This window comes from Notolabrus celidotus, chromosome 5 (genome assembly GCF_009762535.1).
Source record: "Notolabrus celidotus isolate fNotCel1 chromosome 5, fNotCel1.pri, whole genome shotgun sequence".
NCBI classification, from domain to species: Eukaryota; Metazoa; Chordata; class Actinopteri; order Labriformes; family Labridae; genus Notolabrus; species Notolabrus celidotus.
This window is the reverse complement of record NC_048276.1, coordinates 18,640,240-18,665,903: the sequence shown is the minus strand read 5'-3', so window position 1 is coordinate 18,665,903 and position 25,664 is coordinate 18,640,240. Positions and strand designations below refer to the sequence as shown.

The following is a 25,664-nucleotide window of genomic DNA, read 5'->3' as shown; positions in this document are numbered from 1 at the left end:
AGATGAGCTGAGTTTTTTCTTTTTCCTTTTGCTTGTCTTGCATTTTGGAAACCAGCACAGAGCAAATAGTTGTGTCAATAAACACAAATCCCTGTGTTTCCAGCCCTCAGATTACTTTCTCATCTAACCCCTCAAGTGTCTGCCACATAACTGCAAAGCCGCCGTGAGGTTACAAAGACAACACACAAAGGCGCACCTCAATAATAAGATGGACAGAGAGAACTTTAGGAGCATGTCCAAATAAAGAACCAGTGCACTCTAGTGTTCAGTTTCTGTCAACACAAGTTAAGTGGCTCGAGTAAAGATCTTCAGTGTTTGCTATAAAGCTAAAAGGGGGTTGATTGAACTCCATTACTGAAGAGAAATATTATTTGTAACACACTCCACTATTGCTAACTGCCTCTCTGAAATAAAAACATGGATGCATACAAAGTTCTTATCACTGAACTACGACAAATCCGACCTCATAATCATCGGCCCCAAGTCCCTCACAAATCCCATTCCAAATTTCAGTCTCACTTTAAATAACTCGACTCTATCTCCTGCACCTCACATCTGTAACCTTGGAATCATTTTTGACAGCAACCTTTCTTTTTAACACCACGTCACCCAGCTCACTAAAATGGCCTTCTTCCACCTCCGAAACATTGCCCGCCTCCGTCCATTCCTCTCTTTCTCTGCTGCAGAAACACTTATCCACGCATTCATCACATCCCGTTTAGATTACTGTAATAGCATCCTGTACGGCACATCATCCAAAGTCCTCCATAAAATGCAATGCATTCAGAACTATGCTGCACGCCTCCTCAACTGCTCCCACTCCCGTGACCACATCACCCCCGTCCTCCAACATCTTCATTGGCTCCCCGTCCCCTACCGCATACAATTTAAAGCCCTCCACCACCAGGCCCCTTCCTACCTCACTGACCTCCTCCACCATCACACTCCTTCCAGTAACCTACGTTCCTCACATGCCAACCTCCTGTCTCCACCTCAGAGCCAGGGACACAGCCTTCTCCATAGCCGCCCCCACCCTCTGGAAACTCACTCCCCTCTCATATCCAAAACTGCTCTGACCCTCCAACAGTCAAATCTCTTTTAAAAACTCAACTTTTTAAGTTAGCTTTTAACTTGTGATTGTACTGTTGTTTTGTTTGATTTGTGTTCCTTGTTCCTTGCTTGTATTGATTTTAACAATTGTACAGTGTCTTTGAGTTTCTGAAAAGCGCTATATAAATAAAATGTATTATTATGCATTTCTTATTATTATTTGTGAGACTGACCTGTTACAAAATCACTGACTTGCCCTTAATGTCTCTCAAACACCAGAGAATGATGATACATGAGGATAGATGAGCAGCAGGAGCCAGAAAAACACCAGGGTAATCAAGTGGGCACCTCCCTTCACCTGTGTTTTGTTAAGTTCGGCAGACAACACCTTGGGAAGACTCAACAGCTAGCCCCTACATCACAGAATTAGCTCCTCTCCTTTCTAGCTTTCACCTCCCATCATACCCTCACACCAAAATAGAAAAGAAAAGAGGAAAATATAGAGAAGAGTCTTTAGAGAAATGTTGGAAGGAAGACAGGTAAGGCAGACTCAGGACCAGAAGCCTGTTTGGTTCTAGAGCTCACCCTGACAGGTTATGCTGTACACTCTACCTCCCCTGATTCCTCCACCTTAATGAGGAAAGGGATGAGAGAAAACAAAGCAAAGAGTCATAAGACAGAAGAAAGAGCCAGGATGAGGAGCCTGTTTGGTTAAGAGCTCACCCCAACTTGGTGAGGGTGTATGCTCTACCTCCAGAGCGTAGAGGATAGGAAACAAATAGGTGTACAGTTATGCTTACATTTTGTTTGGCACCAAATAGTGTTATAGATGCTTGAAAGATGATTAACTGTAAGAGTTAAATTGATCTACGTGAGAAGTGGACATGAACGCCACATTGGAAGGATTTCACCTGCTGTGGGCGGACAGCAACAGGAGAGCAAGACTGAACTAACTGGTGAAGAAGGCCAGCTCAGTCCTGGACCCTGTGGAGGTGGTGGCTGACAGGAGAATTATGGCCAATCTGTCATCTTTGATGAACATTTCTTTTCTATATATATTCTTGTTGAAATTCTTGTACTGCACACCTTCTTGTTTGCTGCTGTAACTGCATGAATTTCCCCGTTGTGGGACAAATAAAGAAGTGTCTTATCTTATTTTATCTTAAATGGTGACACCTATCTATGTCAGACAAACAGGATGTGTTTCCAATACCATGAAAACAAAGGTCTGTTATGTTTCTGTTGACAGTTCATTTATGGTTAATGGAGCCTTTAAAATAAAAAACATAAAAAGCACAACATGTAATTAATCCAAAGTCCTGCTCAGTTAAAGGGACATCACTTGAGAGCCGAAACTCACAGAGGCCCAATCTCAATGTCCACCCTCAACCACTCACTGACTCTGAGGTGCGTTCCCGCTCAGTCCTTGAGGGCTTAGGGCTGTCCCACTGTCAAATCATCAAGTGTGTGAGGGATCTCTCACTGACTTTTTGAGCCCTCTATGCCCCCTTTCCGTAAGTGGGCATTTTTGCAGACTTTGCGTAAGGGAATTACCCACAGTTCATAGCATTGTGACGTGAAACACGGGTTTCCCAGGGGAAGCCCGTGAGCATGGAAAGGTAAACGAATGCCGTAACATGAAATTTAAAAAAGTGTGACAGTAAAAAAGAAGCATGAAAGTTGCAATGAAATTTAAAGGTAAAAAAGTTTGCCTGTAGGTAAAAATATAGAAAACAGCCTTAATCTATTCATCTCCACAGATATGTGTATACAGTATAATTTATATATTTGTAGTTATATAGCCTATTTATATGTTTTAAATTGTGTGGTTAAGCAGTCTGTACTGTAAGAGCCTGGATCACATGGCAGTCAGTCATCCTTTAAGCGCCTTCAAATTGAGGAAAGTAAAAATTGAGCAATAAAAATTCCTAATATCGCTAAGGTGAGCCGGTGACGTCATGCAGGTTATATGATAAGTCTCAAAGTGCTTTCCCATTCCCAGTTCATCGGTTTTGAGCCCTTACAGCCTCCTGCCCTCAATCACTTTCCAGGGGACGTCAATAAAGTCAAGAAGGGCTCAGGGCTTAGGGAGGACATTGAGATTGGGCCAGAGACAAGGGACCCTGAAATAAAAAATAATAATTATGTCACTGTTTCAAAGTTTAGGATCAATATTGCACATTTTTCATCAAAGTTCTACCTTAAAGTGAAATAGAAGGCTTTAATAAGTAAGCTCAGTCCCTGAACGCATTTAGTTAAAACATGGGAATAGCTCTGAATCTGCTGCTCTCCTTAAGAAAAACATTTTAACATGGCTTAAAACAAATCTCAGAACCTAAACCAGGGGTGTCAAACATACGGCCTGCAGGCCAAAACCAGCCCGCCAGAGGTTCCAATCCGGCCCGCAGGGTGACTTTGCAAAGTGAAAAAATATTTTTCTATGAGGGGGAAAAAGATTATTTGCAGTTTGCATAATCTTGTTGAGTTTCATAGACTTTTTAGAGCACTTCAAGATCCAATCAACACTAAACTTTACGTATTTGTAGAAGCGTTGGATCCACTATTTTCGAAGGAGACTCATATCGTGCATGTGCTTACCATACATGTAAGCGCTGCTTCACTACTAACACTAGCACTACTGTGTCAGGTGACTGGGAAACCTGTGTGCTTGGTGTGGTCGCAGCAGGTTTCAGCGCTTTAAGAATATCATATTTGGCCCGACTATGAGACTCATCCAGGAGAAAAATACAACAGCTGTTTATTTAAAAAGATTGTTCATTAAATGTGACAATTTTTAGAATGTAATTTTCCTTCTTTGTGCTAAAACAAAGCGAAGCATTTGGAGTTGTCGTAATTTATAGGGTTATTATGTTATGTTTTTACTGATCCGGCCCACTTGAGATCAACTCGGGCTGTATGTTGCCCCTGAACTGAAATGAGTTTGACACCCCTTACCTAAACTGTAACCATAAACCCCTTAACCCTTAATGGAAAATTAAAAAATAAACAGTGAAACATTACTGAATAAAAATAAACACATCTTTGCCTGTTAGTCGTTGCTCCAGTTTTCCACATGAGGGTGCTGTTTCCATCTCAGCAATAAACCACACAGCCAGTTTCCCCTCCAGTCAGGGTGAGGTCTCACTGCCAGTGTGTCACAACTACTACCAGGGCGTGTGATACTGATTTAGGTGGAAGCTTTCAGAAGCCATCGAAAGTCTGATCACTGTTGTGTCTTTTTTAAAGGTCAAAATCCCAAACAATTTTAAGGAACAGAAAAATGAAATCAAGTTTCTATTGTGAATATTTGTGGGAGAAAAAAAGAAGCTCCACAGGCATATGTTTTGACACAGAAGAGGTGAGGCCAGAAGCTACACAGGGAGGGGAATGACACACATCAGAGTCAGTTTAACTGTGTCACCAGGCCAGAAAACAGCACGCACGCACGCGCGCGCGCGCGCGCTCGCGCACACACACACACACACACACACACACACACACACACACACACACACACACACACACACACACACACACACACACACACACACACACACACACACACACACACACACACACACACACACACACACGGACAGACAGCTGTGTTTCCATATGAGTGGCTTCAAAAAGCCTAATGAAGCGCTGGAGCGAAACAGAGTTCACAGAAATACAAATTATGAGGGACTCGCTGCAAAACAAAGTGAAAGCTGCACTGTGGAGGAATAAGCTCAGGTCTTCTTTCTACTCCACATGAGATAATTTCAAGCTTGATAGTACATAAATTACCTCATGTATGGATTTACTGTGAGTGCAAGTGCAACTATAACACTCTGGGCCAAGGAGCCTTGTTAAAACCACTTCCATGTCACACATTGTCACCTTCTTCACAGTTCTGCTTCACAACAAAAACAACTCTGCACTGATTAAACACAGCTTGACATTCTTTATTACAGCACAAACATTATAAAATCAAAGTAAATTCCATGGTGTCTGTCGAATAGCCCCTGGAAAGCATTTAAATCCTTATTTCACATCCACCTACCTCAACACATTAAAGCAACAGAATGATCTAGCAGTTGTCTGCTTAAGTGTGGGGGCTGTGATAAACATGCATCTTGAGAAAGAAAAGGCCAACAGAGTTAATAGTTATATATAAAAGCCTCTATATGAAAATATAAATATATGATGAATCCAACGAAGTGAAAGCAGAGTTTGGGAAAGGTTTGAAATCAGTTGGGCCTAAATTTGAATCCTCTGACTGAACAATGGTGCTTTATTTTATCTGCTAAGAACTTGTGGCTGGAAAGCAATAATGAGCAGTGGAGTGTCCAGAAGGATGGCCAAGGTCGGCACTGGCAACCCTTGAAATCCAATTGGCCACCCCAGGGGCCACCCCAAAATCCTAAACCATGTTTGGCTGTTTGCCTTGTCAGAGATGGGGTTTCTGTTAAAATCTATAATTTGGGATGAGTTAAAAGGCTGACAGTAGATTTCTTTATTAGTGTCCTCAAATGGGACTTTGAAGTCCTTAAAGAATTAAGCTTAGAAGATTTACGCCACTTTGTCATGTTTTTTTTCTAAATCAAAGGGACTATAACAATTGTTTAATACTTTAATGAAAGTAGGTTGTGAAGACAGAGAGGGTAAATGTTATTTATTTTTAAATGCACTGGCCACCCCTGCCTATGTGAGAGCCTCAGTTGGGCCACCCCGGTTCAAAAGTTCTGGACACGCCCCTGATCATGAGTGATCTATCCAGAGAGACGTTCAACAACACTGTTGCTGGAAGAGGGGGTTAAGGCCTGGCAGCAGGAGAACAAGCTTGTCACAAGACGTCAACATCAGAGCGCAGAACCTTGGTGGTCAGTGTACGCTGACAAGAGGAGTGAAAGCTGTCCCTTTTGGCAAACAGGGGCATTGAAGGCATTGGGAAGAGGTAGAGAGAGGGGAGAGATCACATTAGGGGAGAAGAATCCTTATCTGAGCTACACATAACATGCTCCCATCACCAAGGAATCTCCAGCAATGGTTTGGCAAGGATCCAACCTTTGCTCTCTGCCCATCACCAGCTAGTCACAAGCACATCCTGACAGGATGCAAGACCAGGTTCACGCAAGGCTGCCACACCTGGCAGCACAATCAGGTGCTCAAGAGAAGGGGTGATATGGCCTCAAAATTATATCATGATATTTCAAGAAAATTTGTGGTGATATATATCATGATATTTTCCATCCGGCATTCACTTTTTGTCCACCTGTCACTGATGCTTGCGGATTCCTAAACCTGCCAGCTACTTATTATTTTTACGGGTCAATCTTTTTTAATCAATTGTGTAATGGTGTGTGATACTGTAAACAAGGCTTAGAGTATTAAAGTAATATGTTTAATATTAAAGATGAATATTTCAACTTCTTAACAAAATTCTGATCCACTCTTTCCTCCTCACAAACAGAAAAAAAAGTTTATTTAATGTATTTGTGTTTATTAATTTGAGGCTGTTTAGTGCTTTTATTGCAGCCATGTTATCCAAGGCTGATTTATCTGACACTAAACCTTACCTTAGGAGAGAAAATCATTGTATTGTTATAAAATTATGTTAGCCTTTATGCGGACAGTCATCATACACACAGGCTGCAGCTGGAAACCTATATCGTTGTGTGATCACATTTATTCAAAAGTTCAAAGTCTTCTTTATTGTCAAAAACTGTAGTATAAACCAGACATACAGAGGATTTGATATAACGTTTCTCTCTCAGACCCTAGCAAGGACAACAACAGATAAACATAGGACATAGCTAGAAAAAGATATGCTAAAATTAAAAAGAGCAAGCTAATAAAAATAATAAAATACAGTTTTGAAACAGTGCAAAAACTTTGCTATATTGCAATTTAAAATCAAAGTGAGTGTGTGCGTGTTCAGTCCTGAGGATCACAGACCTCAGCGTCAGTGACCGGGTTAAGTCTGTGAAGGGGGCACTATGGGAAGAGGGGGCAAAACAGGGAGAGAGTTCAGCATCCTGACTGCCTGGTGGATAAAACTGTCCCTCAGTCTGCTGGTTCTGAGTTAGGGTTAGGGTTAGAATGAACGCATATTTACATGAGCACGCACATCGCCTTTATTTTTTAAGTTTAACGAGTCCTGTTAAGTTTTTGCTGCTGTAAACATACCATTTCCTGATGTGGATGTTTCAAAATAAAGGAACTGCAGGACTATAATAAGCAAAGAGTAAGCAGACTGCCCTGTGTAGGCGGATTTCCCAACAACAAGATGGTCAAGAAAGATGAAAACATCCTCCCAGGAGACAAGAAACCAGACACCTCAGCATGACCCGCAAGTGGAGAGTGGTGGTGGATATCAGCCAGCGGCCAATCTCCACTCATAAATCTAATATCATTAGACCAGACTCTGATGGTCGCTGAGGACCACATACAGCATCATGGGAACATGCTGCTGAGGAACTGGCCACCTCTATGAAGGGTGTCTACTGTTTCAAGGCCGAAGCATCCACTGATCTAGAGCTACACTTAACTGATGATGTGCCCTCTCCTTCTTGTTCTTGAAAAGTCAATTTAAACACCCGCTTTAGGTGCTCAGTGCTCACCACCAATTTGGCACGAGGGATGGGTGACACCATGTCCTGTGTTCTGCTGACACTGAAACAGATTGAGCAGGATGCAAAGAAGACACAACTTTCTATTTGACGGATCTCCCTCTAAGTATGATGCAATGTCTATACCTTTAACCCTCCACCTGCAGACCTGGTGTAGCTAGGGTTTCCAAATGTGATCAGCACAGTGACACTCAATACCCCCACAAAGAGCTCATGTGACCTGAAACTCTAACTCTCCTTTCCTTTAAGATAACAAGTGACCACGTTTTGCCAAGTCAGTTGTCTTACACTATAATTATACTATCATGTAATATTCAAAAGTGGTTTCTATTATGCTTCTTGTGTAAAACTTTCAACTCATAACTTAATATGTTCACCATTTTCCTTTTTCAAACTGAAAGAAGTAAAAGTGATGACTGCAGTAAAGGACATCCTCAAGTACTGTTACTCTGAATGCCTCTGTTCTCAGCACAGGTGTTTAAAACCACAACATTTGGGTGAGAGCCATCGTTTCATCAACTCCCTGGAGTTTATGTCCTGTAGCGCTGAGAGAGAATACCTTTGTGTTCAGGGTGATAAGAGAGTCAGTTCTTGAGAACATCTCCTGCTGGGAAAGTTATTAAAGCTTTAAGTCCTCGCCAAGTCTCTTTAATAGAGGTGATGGTCCATCAGAGGCAGGCCATGAAAATCCTTTACCTCAGCTCTGAATGAGGCTGCCATTTAAAGAGGTAACACTGTCACAGTGAGAAAAAACGTCAGACAGGAGGAGACTAAATTTGCAACCATGATATAGACTGAGATTCTGGTAGTGTTTAATGGGCTGTAAGCTGTAAGATTACTTCAGACAAGAGTTAATCATCATATAATCATGAATCTTATCTGCAGTTTGCCTCTATTAAAGCATCAGGACCTCGTATTTAAATGTCAACATGAGTCTTTGTATTCCCATGGAACCATGAAACAGCTGAGCAGCTGACTCGGCACATGTTGACCACTAACTTCTGCCTCCATCTCCTCAACAACTGCATTCAGCTGCAACAAGTGACTGACCTAAATACTGCATACTATTAGAAACATGTCAACATGTTTCTCTGCTACAGCTAACAGCTCTCTTGTTTGTCACATGCCCAGCTCTTACCCCTGGTCAATGACCTGAATTAAGTTAAAGAGTCTGCTATGCTACATGTCTGACGAATGACTGAAACACTGGCCTACTTTTCTTATTTCAAAATCAATTAAAAGAGAAAGCGATATTCACTATCTTTTTACAGAGTTGCCAAATTCTGCCCATTGGCTACTTACAGTATTACAGCTTAAATATATCCCAACAGGCCCCCAGTAAAAAAAGTGATACCCGTACAGCATGAGAAAGTGTGAGCCATCACCTAGCATTATCCATGAGCAAGATTGTCCATAAGTAAACTTGTAAGCTGAAAACGTTTTGGTGTATATATTGGATGAGCGATACTAATTAGATTGAATAGGTGCCATCTATCTAGGTCTTAATAATACCTCATGTTAAGTTAGCTCCTGTAAGTGAGTAAGTTCACAGGAGCTCCGGGATAAGTGTAAGCTAGCTAAGTAGTGTAAACTAGAGCTAGCTTTTTTGAATTGAATAGTGCCAAAAAATAATGTGGAAATGTAATGTTCTTCTGAGTCATCAATCAAACTGCTTCTGTCTTGTTTATCAGAGTTATAGGTGCTGCCTAGCTAGCTAGCTTGTTACCTAGCTATGCAGGGCCTTAAGATAAGTTCATTTATCAGCATCAAGTAGAAGTGTGAAAAATGATTGATACAGCAATATATTGCGATACTTTGACCTCCAATATATTGATATTTCAACTCTTAATATCGATATTTTTGTAATAATAAAAATTAATATTTTAGCCGAGTTGGAACTAAAATACAACTTCAGTATTTAAAAAACAATAAAGTGGAAAAGTTGTTTTCAATCAAATACTTTTGACTTCATTTGTCCTTTCAGTTCTGAGTAATATTGTGTGATTTACATATACACCATCCCTATTTCTTCTTAGTTTACTGTGTAGAATATCACAATATATCACAATATTGTGATATCGTGATACTATAGTATTGTGACCCAAGTATCGTGATGCGTATTGTATTGTGAGGTTCTTGGCAAAACTCACCCCTAGCATCAAGAGTGAAGAGACATTTAATTTAGAGGTACCGTTCATGTTTTCAATGTGAATATTTCCCAGAGATACAAACAACTGCATAATATATGTTTTCTGTTGTCACTAGAGCTAGCATAGAAACAATCTGCCTTGCCTTGTCAGCTAAATAGGTTGGTAGCATTTATAGCTTTATCAAGCTAAAGGTAAGGCTCAGAGATTACGTTTCAGTGTCTGTTTTCTGTGCTTATTCTCACCTGCAGCCTCTAGCAATGTTGTTGCTCACAAGAGAAATTGCTAAATTTGGCAGCAGTTTTTGAGCTAGCTAGGTTCAAAGAGAAAGAGGGTTGTTGGTGGGCTGCAAAGGAAACGCAGGTAGTGACAGTTGACATCAATGCTATCATGAAAAGTGGAATAATGAAGATAAATGTGTGTTTATGTAAATGTGGGGTTCAACATCATGAAATCTTTGAGACTTGAAACCACCAACCTCAGATGTTTTGATGGGAAATTATTAATTAAATACAAACTGACGCTGTTCCAGTCAAAGTAGGAGTGGTTAAAAAACGAATTGGTAGCAGTGAATCCATACAGCCATGTATACTCTATGGCAGCGTGTTAAAGAGGTATGCAGCACACACACACATGCACACACTCCTCGGCTCTATACCACACAAACCACACTTGGGGTCTCCATGGCAGCCGTTGAAGTCAGCCAATCAGAAGTAAGCTGGTGTTTTCCTCATATTTCACACAAAAAGGAAGTTCATTTTAATGTCAAAAATAAAAAACTGTTGAGGTGTGAGCCACATTATTAGCGGCGAACACATTCAGTGCTTTCAACAACTGAGATAAATTCACTTTCATCTAAAACACACCAGTGGTTTGTTCATTCAGCAGAGCCGTTTGAATCAGTTAACTGACAGGAAAACCACCACTCTCAGCCGCCCTTTTAGCAGCTTCTAATCTCCACTTGATTTAAACTGAAAGAATTTCCCATCCAAAATGAGGTTGTGTTTACTGGAACTTTGACACGCCCCCCAGAGTAAAATCCCAGCTCTTCACCTTATCTGAAGGAAACACTAGTTTGGATAGCCGGTTTAATTTGTTTGTTCGGTCTCTGTTGATAAGGGAAAAATAGGGTGAGTAACTGAAGGTTAATCCTAACCAGCCTCATCTCAAGAGCGATTGAAACATTACTAGGGACTCCTGTCGGTGAATGAAGAGAGGAGAGCATTCTGTGAGGATGACTGTCACCTCCCAGCCTGTAGCCCCTCTCTGCTCCTCTTCATTTGATGACCTTTTTAGAATAGCTGTGTCCTGAATCACCACCCACTAGGTGGTCTATGCCTTTGTTGATTCTAGGAATGGACACACTCAAACAGAAGCACAAAGGCCAGTGTGTTAGTGTGTCCTCAGTGCTGTGACTGGCCAGCACTGCTGGGCTGTGAACTCCCTTTTCTCAAAGGTTGGCCCTGAGGGCTTTCTTACAGGAAATAATAGGTGCTTGTCATTCCTCTACTGTGTCTCCTCACGTCTTTCACTTATGTCATTTCCTCATGTCTCAGCTCACTTCACAGAGGATTTCAAACAGAGATGCAAGGAAGAGATGTTAGGACGGAGGAGGAAAATGCAGCTAAATATGAAATCCAGTCTGCCGTTTATCAGCAGCATGCTTGTACTGCAGTATCATATGTCAAACCCACTGGTACGACAGTTCAGGGAGCCCAATGCTTTAAAACTATGTCAAGGCCATTAAGTTTTATATACGTAGGAAACAGATAGATGGAAATCTAAGTTATGCAAAAGTCTTTAAAATTCAAGAGAGCTTTGATCATTGAGATATGGGAATGATTTAACATGGCTGATTGTGGTTGTGTATCCTATCGCAGTTGGTCAGCATTACAGAGTTCAGACTGCGTGTGAACCATAGACTGTATAAAATATGGACGTAGTATCCATGATGTCACCCATCTGTTCCTGGCCCTGTTTTGAAGCCAGGTGGCGGCATATTGGAAATGCGAAACTCAACCAGGAAGAGTGTGACGTAAAGAGGCGGAGTTTGAGCCTCCTAGCCAATAGCTATGGGTTCCCGTCCAAGAGTCAAGTCAGTCATGTCCTTATTTGGGCAAAAACTTGTAATCTTAATTTCTTCTGAACTGTCGCGTTAGAAAAAATTCCCCCCCATACAGTGTGTGCTGAAATTAGCTACGAAGAGCCAAGCCGTTTTTTTGAACCAGGCTGTAAACATGTTTATTAATGCTGCAAAGATCGTCTTTTTTGAATTGGTGTCTATGTGGTTTCCGGTGTTTCTGCAGCCAGCCTCAAGCGGATGCTTGATGAATTGCAGTTTATAACACTTCCGCATTGGCTTCATAGTTTGAGACTGGAGGTTGCCGCTTGGTGTGAACGCAGATCGATGGAAAATTCATCATCAACATCTACATTGACAAGGTGTGACAAGCTATTACTGTTTCTAAAAGCACTCGCCTCCGTTTCAAACTAATGCAAGCATAAGAAATGTGCCTGTCTGTCTGTGTTCCTTACCACAACATGCTCTGAGTGCATGAGTCAGGGGAAGTGGGGGGCGCGGGTTTCAGTGTTTAAATAGCAAGACCAATAACTGCTGCACTAAGAGGGATGATCATCATTATGAGCTCCATCAGAAAACACTGGTGGCAATAATGTGACACCTGCACAGTCCCCATAAAAAAATACATTTTTGGATGAAATAATGAAACAGACGGCTTCTCTAACCGCTGATATAAACATATATTGCACCTACAGAAGATGACACAAACACACAGAGAAGATGACTGAAAGTTGAGTTGATTCCTGATTTGACTCAAGTAATTCACCTGTTTATCAAGTTTCATTTATATTGATATAGTCTTTATAAAATAACTTATCAGTAATGAATATGGCTTCTGTTAATAAAACAATATCTCTTCTTTTTTGGGGGTCAATCTGAATAATTTACCAAATCATGAGCCTTGATCCATGAACTAAACAGAAATTTAAGTTTTGTTCTAGCTGACAGTAGTATTACTTCAGCTAGTGCATGTGAGCGGGGAAGTCGCTTTGGAAGAGCTTGGGGAGGGGTTAGACAGAGTCCTGAGGAAATGCTACGTTCAAATTCATGCTAGTTTTCCGTGACTACAAATCCTAGCTTTAAGGATTACGTTTTGTCAACACTATAACAAAAGTATTCCCTTAGGTTTAGGTACTAAAATTCCATGGTTAAGCAATGTTTAGGCACAACATCTCTGAGTAAAATGTAACTACCAACACTACTGGTTTTGATTTAGGTGTCAACAATATTTTGTAAAGTTTAAGGACCAACACTTTTGTGCTGGGTTACAGAACTAACATTACTTTGTTGTGATGAGGTACCAGAAATACTTTGTAAGCTTTAAAGATAGATCAAAGTAGAGTTATAATAACAATTCACTTTTGACGCTTGGTTTCACATTACAGCAACAGCGCAGAACAGGACAGTAGGACAGAAGAAGAAAAACCTCTTTTAGAGAAACACTACCATTATATCTCAACATGCGCAACCACAACAGTGAAACCTTCTGACACTCGAAACAATAAAACCACATGCTTAATATGTCACCTTCTGAGGTGTTACATTATTTTCACATTAACTAATGAATCAGCATACTATTCTCCATTCTGCATTTGGTCTTGCACTTCCCCCCTCCTAATGACTCATCACAGTTCTACAATTAATGATTGCGGCTGCTGCTGACGACAGCAGACTAAAGGAGGACAGTGTTGCATCATAAAATTGGAGGAGGGGACGGGGACAGTGACTAGACTGAGTGTCTCTGCACCTGTGGCTGCACTGTTGGAAATCCTGGTATGGTGAAAAAAAAGCCCCTAATAACGTATTTTAAAGTAACCAGGTTCTACCTAATCTATTTCAGTTTATTGTTATGAAAGATTAAACAGTCTCATGTGATTTGGAGGAACCTGTGACAAGCAAACTGGGTAACAGATCTGACCTTCCTGTTTGTTTGTGTGCATGAGCCTCCTGACATACTAAGAGTCCCAGACTATGTTCAGATATTGGTCTCAGGTCGATGCTTCTGCTGCGTGCATGCAGATCTTCAACTTCTGCATCAAACTAATAAACTAGCAATGATGCTGCAAAACTAACACCTCCTCCTCGTTCACAGATACATCCTGTCTTCCTGCCTGCACAACCCTGACAACACATCCATCACCAAGGTAACACTGAGACAAGTCACACCAGAAATAGTTTCCTTGTTTCATGGATTTGAGGCCACAAATTCTTAGACTGCCTTCACTTTGAAGGGTTATAGATTTAAAGTATGTGACATTGGATCATACTTCCCCCTTACTCATACAGAAGAGGTAGAGGAATTGCAGCTATGTAGGTTCAATGATGAGTTTTAATTAACAACACCCAAAAGGGTCATAGTTAGGTCTGGGTTAGGTTTAAGGCTGATTTATACTTCTGCGTCGCCCCTACGCTGCAGGGGCTGACGCAGACATGAGCCCCACATACTTCTGCGTCGATGTGTCCGTGTCGCGCAGCAATTCTCCTCCGAAACGCTTGAGGGCAGTGTGGTCTCTCTGATAGCCGGTCGCCTGCTTCCGGTCCTGCTACGATCTCTGTTTACTTTTCCACATCGATTCAGAGCGTGTTATGTTAATCTACAGCTGATACATGTTGCTGTTTATCATACAGACATGATTACATGAAGAATAGAGAGGAGGAGATGAAATACACGGCCGATGTGTGGCCGATGTCCGGGATCCCGGAAGTGCTGTGAATGCGGGAAAGACAAAGCCGTCGAGCGGACCAATCACAGAGCTTGCGGTCCGCATCGGCTCTACGCGTAGTTACATTTTGGAGGAGGTGCACGTCAGCTACGTGCGTAGGCCTCTGCGTAGGTACGGGAGCTACGCGGACCTACGGCGTAGGCTACGCCGTCGATTCGACGCAGAAGTATAAATCAGCCTTTAGGTAACCATGCCAATCTATTAGGTTTAGGTACCTGCACTACTTTGTTAAATGTATAACCAAAAACACTGTTGGTTTAAGAACCAACACTTTTTGTGCCACGTTTTGTCTGTTTTGTTGGGTTTAGGTACCCGCCCTCCTATTTTAGATTGAGGTATCCACACTACTTTATGTTCAGGAACCAACACCACCGCTTTGTTATTTTTGGGTTGCAAGCTACTTTTTTTACACTTGGGCTCCAACAATTTTTGGTTATGTCTGCATACTGACACTTATTTGTTCTGTTAGGGACTGACTGTAAATTCATATGGAAGGCACACCTCTATCTCCTCTCATTGTAAAAGAGTGAGGTCAAAATATCCCCTCCACAGGTGCTGACGTATTATGATAGTGAGATATTTGGCAGGTGGAGCCAAGGGACTGAAGTAACATCCGTCCTGCTAACCAATTCTTGTGGTGGTTTGAAGCAGACACCTGAGGTGATGTACAGTTCAATAACAGAACTGTCAAACATAATGTCAAAGTCCCTCTTTTAAACATCAAATAATTTAAAATAAACACCTCTGAAAAATAAACTCTCGAACAGAAATCTGCATAATAAGAATCAACTGTCATGACAGGAAATAGGTTGGAGAGATCTCTATTTGTGTGTTTAATTTTTCCAGTTCCAACCATGTTCTGTTCCTTATAATGGAGGATACAGGGTCTTAGTTAGGGGGAGCTATTAAATTTGTTGCTTTACTTCAGCAGAGCTATTGTTCCATCCATATTTTTATACAGTCGCATTATAAAATGAACACTACTAAATTGACATACTATAAGAGAGCTAAACAATAGCAAGACTCTGAAGTAGGGCTGGGCGATAATTCAATAATGATAATTATCGTGATATAAGTTTTCTCAATATAAATATGACAAATGTTTGATACAAATTCGATATAAGTAAACCTGTAATTACACCTCCCAACCACTGGAAATTGGGGTGCAAACAAGTCTTAAACGTGGCTAGCTGCCACCCAACATTAGACCGAAGCAGAAGACCGGATTGAACAGCCAATCATGTTGCAGGGTGAGAGGTAGGCGGGGCTTAAAGACATTGGAAGCTGAATGTAAACACAGCTGAGACTAGAAAAATCTCATCTTACACAAAAGACCTGCTTCCTGTTAGCACCGTCAGAAATGATGGATTCAAGAAGCTAATCAGAAAATTAAATCCAGATACAAGCTAACAAACTGTCTTCAACTTTCACTCAGGAGCAAAAATCTGACTTGAAATCATGATTTGATATTTATCGTGATAATTATCAGTATCGACTGATATGAAATATTTTATTGTGATAACATCATTTCCAATATCGCCCAGCTCTACTCTGAAGGTTGCATAAATATCTCCAACCAAGTCCATGACAAGAAAAGTGTCTTCAGACTGCTGTGGTGATACGAAAAAGAGAGTCATTGTGATGTTCAGTTGCAGTCCATTCACACATTTACAATTTAAAGGGATTAATGCATCTCTGTTGAGAGGCAACTTCCATTGTGGAATACTGACAAAAATGTGGGAGTGCAAGAAGCTGCAGCTCCTCAAGTGTCCACTTGAAGCTGGCTGTAAAAGCCAAGGAATCCCTATAAGGTCCCATGCTAAAATGCCCATTTATACAACTAAATCAAACATGTTTACAGCCTTGTTCAAAAACAGTTTTTGGGTATGTAGCTCATTCATTTAATCAGACACACTGTACAAAGAGTGAACTTTTGAATAAAGCACATTTTAAGATAATATTGAGGGTAAGAGTGATCATATTTGTATTGCTCAACCTCTTTGCTTGTGTCTGGGTTGATCAAGTTAAGCTGAGTCAGCACTTCCAACATGGCACCGGCCATCTCTCTTGTAGCATCTCTCCAGAAACCATTGGGTGTCATCACAGACACAGACTACGTTCATGTGTTATACAGTGTACAGTCTACGCTGCTTGAACTAAGCCTTTAAATCTATGGAACAACCAAAATAGAAAAAAAGTCATCTTGTGGCATCTTGCTCGTCTTTTTCAAAACAACAGTAAAGGAGCTACGTTTGAAATTTTGTCTGCTATATAACGGCAATAATGAATTGCTTATCTAACTAGCAGGAGATTGATCCTCTAATGAAATATGTTAAGTATGTTTGGCTCTGAATAATACCATACCTGACTTCTTCTTTCTTCAGCTGTAAAACTTTTAAAAACAGTTTTGTTGGTAATGAATTAATCAGGTTGATTATGGTATTTCAGGAACTCCTTGGGAATAAGTTTAAGTGTTGACATTGCTTTAAGTTCTGAAATCAAAAGTCCTTGAAAAGGAGATGTTTGGTTTACAGTTAGACTAATCAGACAAATAAACTAAATCCAAATATTACTACTGTTCAGAGAATAATTTAAAGCATTAGATTTGTATTCTGGTTCTCTTTTCACTGAAGCTACAGCAGAGAGGTAAACAAGAAGCCGGCATACCACTGCAGCAGCAGACATATGTCTGTCTCTGCTCTACAGCTGTGTTGCCTTGGAAATGCCTGAGACGAGCCAGAGTTTTCACAGAGGATTACCCCTCAGTCTCAGAGAGCTGTTGTGGTTTGATACATTCAGTGTGCTGTCAGAGACTGCAGAAACTGAAGCCGTCAGTCTGTCCTGTTCTAGTACAAACAAATCAGATGTATGGATGGACACAGAGTTACTAAGGACTCAAAGCTAGAGGACTGGACTTCACATGTGTCTTGTAAAAGTACAAACAAATCACTCAGAATGAGTGTGAGCATTCAAATGGAAACAATATGGTAGGCTCATAGTTGGGCTGTTCAGGGCGAGCCTGGACAAGCCCCGCTTATCTGAGTGAAGAAGAGCCAATCCAGGGGAAATAAGAAATATGTGTGTCAACCACTCTCTAACAGAGTGACAAGAACAGGTTTGTTCTCCTGTTATTCCTCTCTGAGAATATTTCACTGCTCTCTTTTCTTCTCATACCAAGCTTTAAACAACAATCCTGCTACGGCTTTATTACAACTAATGAGCGTGTTCTCTCATTTACGGCACAAAGACGTGGAAACTGAAGCTATGAGGTGATGACATAGCATGTGTCGCCAAGCCCTTCCAGGGATACAGCTTTAGTCATTACAGAACATTTTACCAGATCAGAACAGAGAGCTGTCAGGTCTTAATCCTGTGAAATCTTTGCAATGAAAGAATGTGTAAAGAGACAATCTCCTTTAAAAGCAATCAAAATGTAATAAATGCAGGTATTATTCTCCGTCATAAGATGAGCACACTAAGTACTGGCACGAGGACCACCAACACTTTAAAATCCTTGGGAGAAGAATGATTTTGGTGCGCCAAATGTAGCAATAAGATGCAAACCAATACAACTCAACATAGTCCCTCAAATTACAAAGTTCACATATATGTAGTAATATATAAAGTACAAAAGAAATAAAAATAGCAACAAAACTTGAATGGACATGCTGTACAAGTATGTCGTCTGCACCTGTTTGACCTCTCTGTGTGCTGGAAAGCTCAAGAGCAGGAGCGTCAGCCCGTGCAAATGTCGACTCAAAAACATGAGAGTGTGTGAGACGATACTGATGTGCACACAACGCTCTCAGTGTGAGGATGAAACTTGATGGTTAGAGTGAAGCTTTCCTATGGGACACTGGCCATGGCTCATGTCCTACCCAATGGACTAATCAATTAGTATCTAAGTATTCACCAACTATTTTGATGATTGATTAATTGGCCTGAGTATATTTAAGGACTGAAAATGCAAAAGTTCTTTGAATGTGGATATTGAATAGATACTTTCCTCTGCTATGTTAGAAAATAAAACTCTTTGGGTTGTGGGAAAAAACCTGGCATATGAGGACGAAGTCTTTGGAGTTGACACTGCCATTTTCATCCCTTTCAGACATTTAATAACCAAACAACTATCCAATTAAAAGAGGAAACAATTGGGGCACTTGTTTAGCTCAGTCAGTAGAGCAGGCGCCCCAGACTCAGAGGCTTTAAGGCCAAATTCCACCAGGTCCGCCTCCGATCTGTCACGGCACCAGATCTGATAGGTTTCTACTCTAGTCAATGTGTTAACCCCCACTTGATCCGCTCCATTGCAATCCGGCTGCGTCTCTGATCCGGCAGGTCGGAAAGCAATGGATCAGATACGCAAGACTTCTATTTTTGCCGGATGACGGAGCACGACACATCAATCTCAACAGAGCAGATGGAGCGGGACAAGAAGTCAGGCACCAAAACAAAATAAAAACTTGGTTAATTTTCAGAATAAAACACTCTTTGTTAGTTTTAGATCGTTTTTAACTTAACTATGACAACAAAATGTCATTTAGAGCGGAGCCAGGCCTGGAGTCATCAAGTCAGAGGTTTTCAGAGGCTGATATAGACAACATGGATGAGGAGAAGAGGAGGAGCATCCTTGATTCAGTGATTGCCACTGGAAAACCTCTGTCACATGACTCCAGTTGTCCGGCGGTCCTGCTCCGTGCTGCGTTCTAAAAACGCAACCGGTGGGTGTTGACGGACGAGAGAGAGCAGGGAGCCGGACCACAGCGGATCGGAGACAGACCAGACACGGATCTGGTGGAAGTCCTGTGTTAGTCTAGGGATGTGCATGTCAAGTTGACTAAAGTTGCCATCCTGGCTAGTTAGCACTAGCATCACTAGTCAGTTAAACCAGTATTAATATTTGACCTGGAGTGTGAAGATGCAGCACTTCCAAAAAACACACTGGTGTTTCAGTTTGACAGGTGACCCTTTAAACTGGTGACTTTCACCTGGATGGGTCTGTGATTGTCATAGTGACAACAACTGTTGAAAACAGGAGCCTCTTATCAGTACGATATCTAAATTAACTTATCAGATATGTCTTCAATAAATGACTAAACAAAGAGGCATCCACGAGGACTTTTCTACCACTGTCCTAACAATGTCGTCAACCACAGGCACATTAGCTGAGTCACCAGTTAACAAGGTAACTCGTTAAACTGAAACACCAGATAGCACTCTGCTATCTCTGTGTGGCTGAGTGCCAGAGAGGGTTTTTTTTCAGATGAACACACTGAGGTCTCAATTTTCATGATGCATGTTGACATGATGATCTCACTGAACAAAAACGCTTCATGAGTTGAATGTCACATAATGTTTGCAGGCTGTTTAACAGTAACTGACAACAGCAGGTCACTGTTTAACAGCCTAAAAATGTTAATCTAGACATTACTGTTATCATTTTGTAGCTCTATTATCTGTCTTTTCTTTTGGGACTGATTATGATTTTTACATGCATATTTGGGTATTTACTGGTGATTTGTATTCAGTTATCTGCCGTCTCACAGCCTCTTCGGCCTGTTGCCATCAGGAAGGAGACTACGCAGTCTCCAGGCCAGAACCAGCAGACTGAGGGACAGTTTTATCCACCAGGCAGTCAGGATGCTGAACTCTCTCCCTGTTTTGCCCCCTCTTTCCATTCCCTCAGGACTGAAACACACACACTCACTTTGATTTTAAATTGCACTATAGCAAAGTTTTTGCACTGTTTTAAACTGTATTTTATTATTTTTATTAGTCTACTTCTTATCTTTTTCTAGCTTTATTATCTGTTGTTGTCGTTGCTAGGGTCAGTAGCAGGGCCTCAGTATGTCTGGTGCATACTGCAGTTTATTTGACAATAAAGAAGACTTTGACTTTGACTTTACTTTTTGTGTGAGAGTGTGCATGTTTTTTTCAAAACATTGCAAAGAGCCACACATCAGAAGTATTTAAAATAGCAATCAATTTTGTCATAAATAGGTGGTAGAAATTAAAAAGACGACATGCAATATGGTTCCTGACAGTGTTAGGTCGTGGTACATACGTTGTGCTCAATACTGACTGTTTTCGGAGTATTTTCTTAGCTTCAGACTAGTTGGCTAGTCAAAATTTAAACTTCCGTTTGATTGACTTAGAAAATAGTCATCCAGGAACATCACTACATGGCGACACTCTTGGACACATCAGTGAAAGTTCCCAGCCTTAACCCTGTAATGCATGTCTATACCACTTTCCTCTCACAGTGAAGTGAACTTATGCACATGTTTTTATTTTCTCACTGCTATTTTCTTTGCTATCCACTGCACATCAGAGGAGTGTGCCAGAGGTAAGAGGAACAGGAAACAGTTGTTCAAGAAGGGCCTTCCTGTTGGTGAAGATCTGACCTTATGAACTTTCAAGTCAACTATCACATTCACTATGCCAGCTGAATCTTTATCACCTATTAAAACAGTGAGTCATCACATCTCAGAGGCAGCAGTACAGAAAAACAGAAGCAGATCAAAGATGTGGCGGGCTAAAAATAAACAAGGTATTACACTTCTTCTACCTTAATCCTGCTCTTGTTTGGACTGAATAAAGGCAGATATTTCTACATTAAGATGCTTTAAATAGTCAGACTAGCTAAAAACTGGAGTCAGCCTGTCACTCTTAATAGTTGTGCAACCTGAAAGCATGACAGGCCTGAACGAAGACAAACCAGTGTAAAGTATCCGCAACTTTCAGACTCTCTCAGTGAGATCAGTCATTCTACACAAATATCAGAAGACAAAGAGCACAAGCTGAAATAATAACGGATTACTGCAAGCTGATGAATCAGAGGTGAATCAAGCCACAGACGGAGAGGCCTGACCTATAGATTCAAAGTCCCATGACCTGATGGGTGACCTTTTCCCAGCAAGCTGCACGTCGTACAAAAGCACCAGTGAGCACGACCCATGGCATGAGCACACTGCTGTATGTGTTTATGTGTGTCAGACCTCACAGCTAAGCAGGCAGAGGCCCCCAAAATGCTCCAAGGTTCTCTCACAGCTCCACACACCCTCTATTGTTTGTCAAGTCTTTCCACTGATTATCCAAGCTGTCAAAGCAAAACATCAATATCCTGCTGGATAACAAAGATGGGATAGATTAAACAACTTACAGTAAGTGCTTAATGTTTACTGAACTACAGGTTGATGAGAAATCTACTACAATGGAAGAGAAAGTGTGTGAAAAACAATGCAGGGTGTTTCTGCCAACCGCCTGCCAATACTTCTCACTTAAATGTCAAAAACCAGTAATTTCCCAAGATTTACAACACATTTCAGAGCACTTTGAATCCAGCAAATCACTTAAACACCATCAACAGAAGATCATGTGCCAACAATTATAACCAAGCCGACCATAATCCTCAAACTTTTGTGGGTTTAAGAGACAAAGGAAAGAGCATGTGTCACAAAATACGTTGTGTCTACTCAAAAAGACTTCCTCAATCTATTCTTATGTTAAAGTTAGTCACCAACTTTTGACTCAGGACGTGCAGACAATCTCAGTCAATGTTGCCACACTTTCATGAGGAAGTACAGAAACGCCACAGCACACATGTGAATCCTGCTTCTTGGATCGAGTCAACATGATGCTACTCTACTTGGTTTATTACCTGGATCTCTTACTTGATTCTGATTGGTCACCAGGCCATAACAATGGTTATTAATTCTCAATGCCAAAAACTACAGCAAGAACCACTTGATCACACTCATATCACATATCAAATCAATCCACAGACAGTCCAGCACATTTCCCCTCTGCCTATTGACACTGTGGCAAAAATGTGAGTTTCTGTCTCAGGCAGGTTTTGAGAGTCAGAGGATAAAGACATTACTGGGCATGGATGGGAGAGCAGCCTGAGGAGCTACTGAGCCCAAACCTTCTCTGATAATGAAAAAGGGGGAGCAACATCCCATCTCGCCATCCAGGCAACGGCAGCAGAGCTGTTGAGTGTAGGAATGCACGATATTATCGGCACATTATCGGTATCGGCCGATCTTGGCCTTAAAATGAACTATCGGATATTGGCCAACATGCCAATATCCGCCGATATATAATTAACCGATAAAATAATGGGCTGCTGCACACATGTTGGGCTCATGTTTGAAGTTAAATTTGAATTTCAGCAGCAGTCTGTAAGGTACATGTAGCTGACTAATTTAGGCACATTTACTGTCAAAGAGTAAACCATTTTATTTAATTTGGGTTTAATTGCTGTACAGTTGCACTTTTCACATGTTCCCTGTGAACAGAGGTTAGGTTTACTTACTATGTCAAATGTGAAATTGGCTAAATTTGCCCTGGTTGTATTGTTAGGACTGTCTCAGAGCATCATCCAAATTTTAAGAAGGATGTATCTCTTTGTAGGAATTTTGTTTGAAAGCAATTGTCATAAATAAATATGCAGCTTTAAGTATGAAGTATTTTTCTTATTTTGCACAAGAAATGAATATTACATAAAAATGTGATAAGAGTATCACCATAATACTGTACTCTAATTCCAATACAGAAAGAATTGATGATCTCTGCAATTCGGTAATATCAGTAATCGGCAAAATGAGTTGTAAAATATCGGCATATCGGATATCGGCTGAAAAAACAATATTGTGCATCCCTAGTTGACTGTATCTCAAAGTTGCTGATCGGTACAAACTAGGAATGAGGACAGGAATATCAACATACATATTCCTACAGAAGTCCTGTTCACCTTGTTCACCTAGAATTACCTTCAACAGCCAAGTTCAGTTTTTTGTGAAGTTTAAAAAACACAGGCTTAAGGTTGTACTTAAACTTGAATTGAAGTACTCTGTTTAATGTTAACTCATCATTCAGTGCATCCTCCATCTTTCTTCTCATCCCAGCTTATTCCCGTTTTTTGTTTTGTTTTAATAGCAGCTAGTGCATCTCTTAGCTCCTTTTTTACCACTGTCTGACATCCAGCTGCATTCTTCTGATATTAAGCCACTGTCATCTTCTTCTACAGTCAATAAACTGCTGTTCACATTCCCCAATAGAGAAATCTATTGACAGCTCAATTAAAATTGCAATAATCAGTTCCCTTATATTGATGGTCAGGACCACAGTATGATGTATCAATATTTTGTCCCACCCCTAATTAGGACTATATTTTAAATAGGGAAATAAGTTTGGTTGAACTGGTCAGTAACTTCCCAAATAATCTTAAAAATTAACAAGAAAAAGAATGGTGATAAAATCAAGGCTGATCCACCGATTAGATAATCATGATATAGTATTTTTGCCATATCGCCCACCCATATTTGTAACTGTTTGCAACCAAACAAAGGTCAACTAATGTAAAATAAGTTTAAAAAAATGATTTTATGTTTTGACAGTTTCAGTTCCTTTAATTCCAAAACAAAACTTTAATGCAACTTCCTTTGAGACTCATCTTACAGTGCTCTTTTCCTTTTTTAATCATTGAAAAACTTGCTCCCAAAGATCAAACTCATTCCAGTAGAACAGGCTGTAGCATACACTACCTAATGTAGATCATATTTTCAAAGGAACATACAGTATGTTCCTTTGAAATGTAGTGCAAATTAGGTTGATGTGGGTTGGAAAGTAGACTGCTCAGTAATGCAGCAACATATGAGATCTTTGTCAATGTGGTGGGCTGAGCCAAAAGCATATTCTCAGAACACTCTGAGCTCCACTGATATAAAGATGCAGCTTAAAAAATGTGATTGTCAGTAAAAAGTTCCCATCAGTCATTTAAAGCTGTGACAATGACATTCTGGACTCATGACATGCACATTTTATTTGGATGATTATGACCTACAGCTCAAAAACTTTGAAAACAAGTGTCTCAACAAATGTGAACACTTCATTTTGAGTGTGAATAAATCAATATTCAAACAGTATAAATACTGTATCTCTCAGTCTACTTCAGTACACACAATCATGGAGAAGACTGTTGACTCAGCATTTGTCCAAAAGATGTTCATCAACTCCTCCACAAAGAGGGTTAGCCACAGAAGTCCACTGCTGAAAGGGTTGGCTGTTCACAGAGTGCTGTATGAAAGAGTATTAATGGAAAGTTAAAAGGAAGGGAATAGTGTGGTAGGAAAAGGTGCACAAGCAACTGGGATGACCACAGCCTTGGAAGAGCCTCATAAGGAGTGGACAGAGGCTGGTGTCAGTGAACCAAGCACCACCATGCTCTGTCGTCAACAAGAGAGGGGCTACAACTGCTGCATTCCTAATATAAAGCCACTCCTGGACACAATGTCAGCGTCCAATCTGTGATGGTTTGGGGTGCCATGTCATCTGCTGGTGTTAGTGCACTGTGTTTTATATACTCCAAAGTCTACCAGGAGATTTTAGAGCACTCCATGCTTCCATCTGCTGACAAGCTTTATGAAGATACTCATTCTCTTTTCCAGCAGGACTTGTCACCTACCCACAGTGCCAAAACTTCCACCAAACAGTTTGCCGACCATGATATTACTGTGCTTGATTGGCCAGGCAACTCGCCTGACATACACCCAGTATAAAGTCTGTGGGATACTTGTCAAGAGGAAGCAGAGAAACACCCAACACTCAAAGTACAGATGAGCTGAAGGCCACTATCAAAGCAAACTGGACTGCATTGACACCTGAGCAGAGCTACAGGCTGTGGCCTCCAGGCCTCACCACATTGATGCTGTAATAATAATGTGACGCAGACTGTGTGATAATTCCTCTAAATGGAGGAGCTGGGTGTCACAAAAGAAGGTAATAAGAGTCAAAAATTACCTGTGTTGTTTTTGTTTTTTGTTTTGTTACTCGCACAATCTGTCCATTTTAGAATTAATTTTAAGATTTTAATGTTTGTTTTGAAGTCACTACATGGTCTGGCATTTCAGTACATCTCTGACCTCATACACATCTGCGCCCCCTCCAGAGCACCGAGGTCTGCTGATCAGATGCGTCTTGGCGTGTCAAAAAGCCGACAAAAGACGAGGGGTGACCAAGCTTTTTCAGTGGTAGCTCCTAAACTGTG

At 40.8% G+C, this 25,664-nt stretch overlaps 1 protein-coding gene across 1 annotated transcript in view; it reads right to left on the bottom strand.

The window, feature by feature from the left end:
• Positions 1-25,664, bottom strand: part of abr (ABR activator of RhoGEF and GTPase) — a 192,534-nt gene that overhangs the window by 163,333 nt on the left and 3,537 nt on the right. Inside the window, exon 2 of the mRNA XM_034683606.1 lies at positions 1,636-1,680. Coding sequence (XP_034539497.1) covers positions 1,636-1,680 — 45 coding nt within the window. The remainder of the gene's footprint in view (positions 1-1,635; positions 1,681-25,664) is intronic.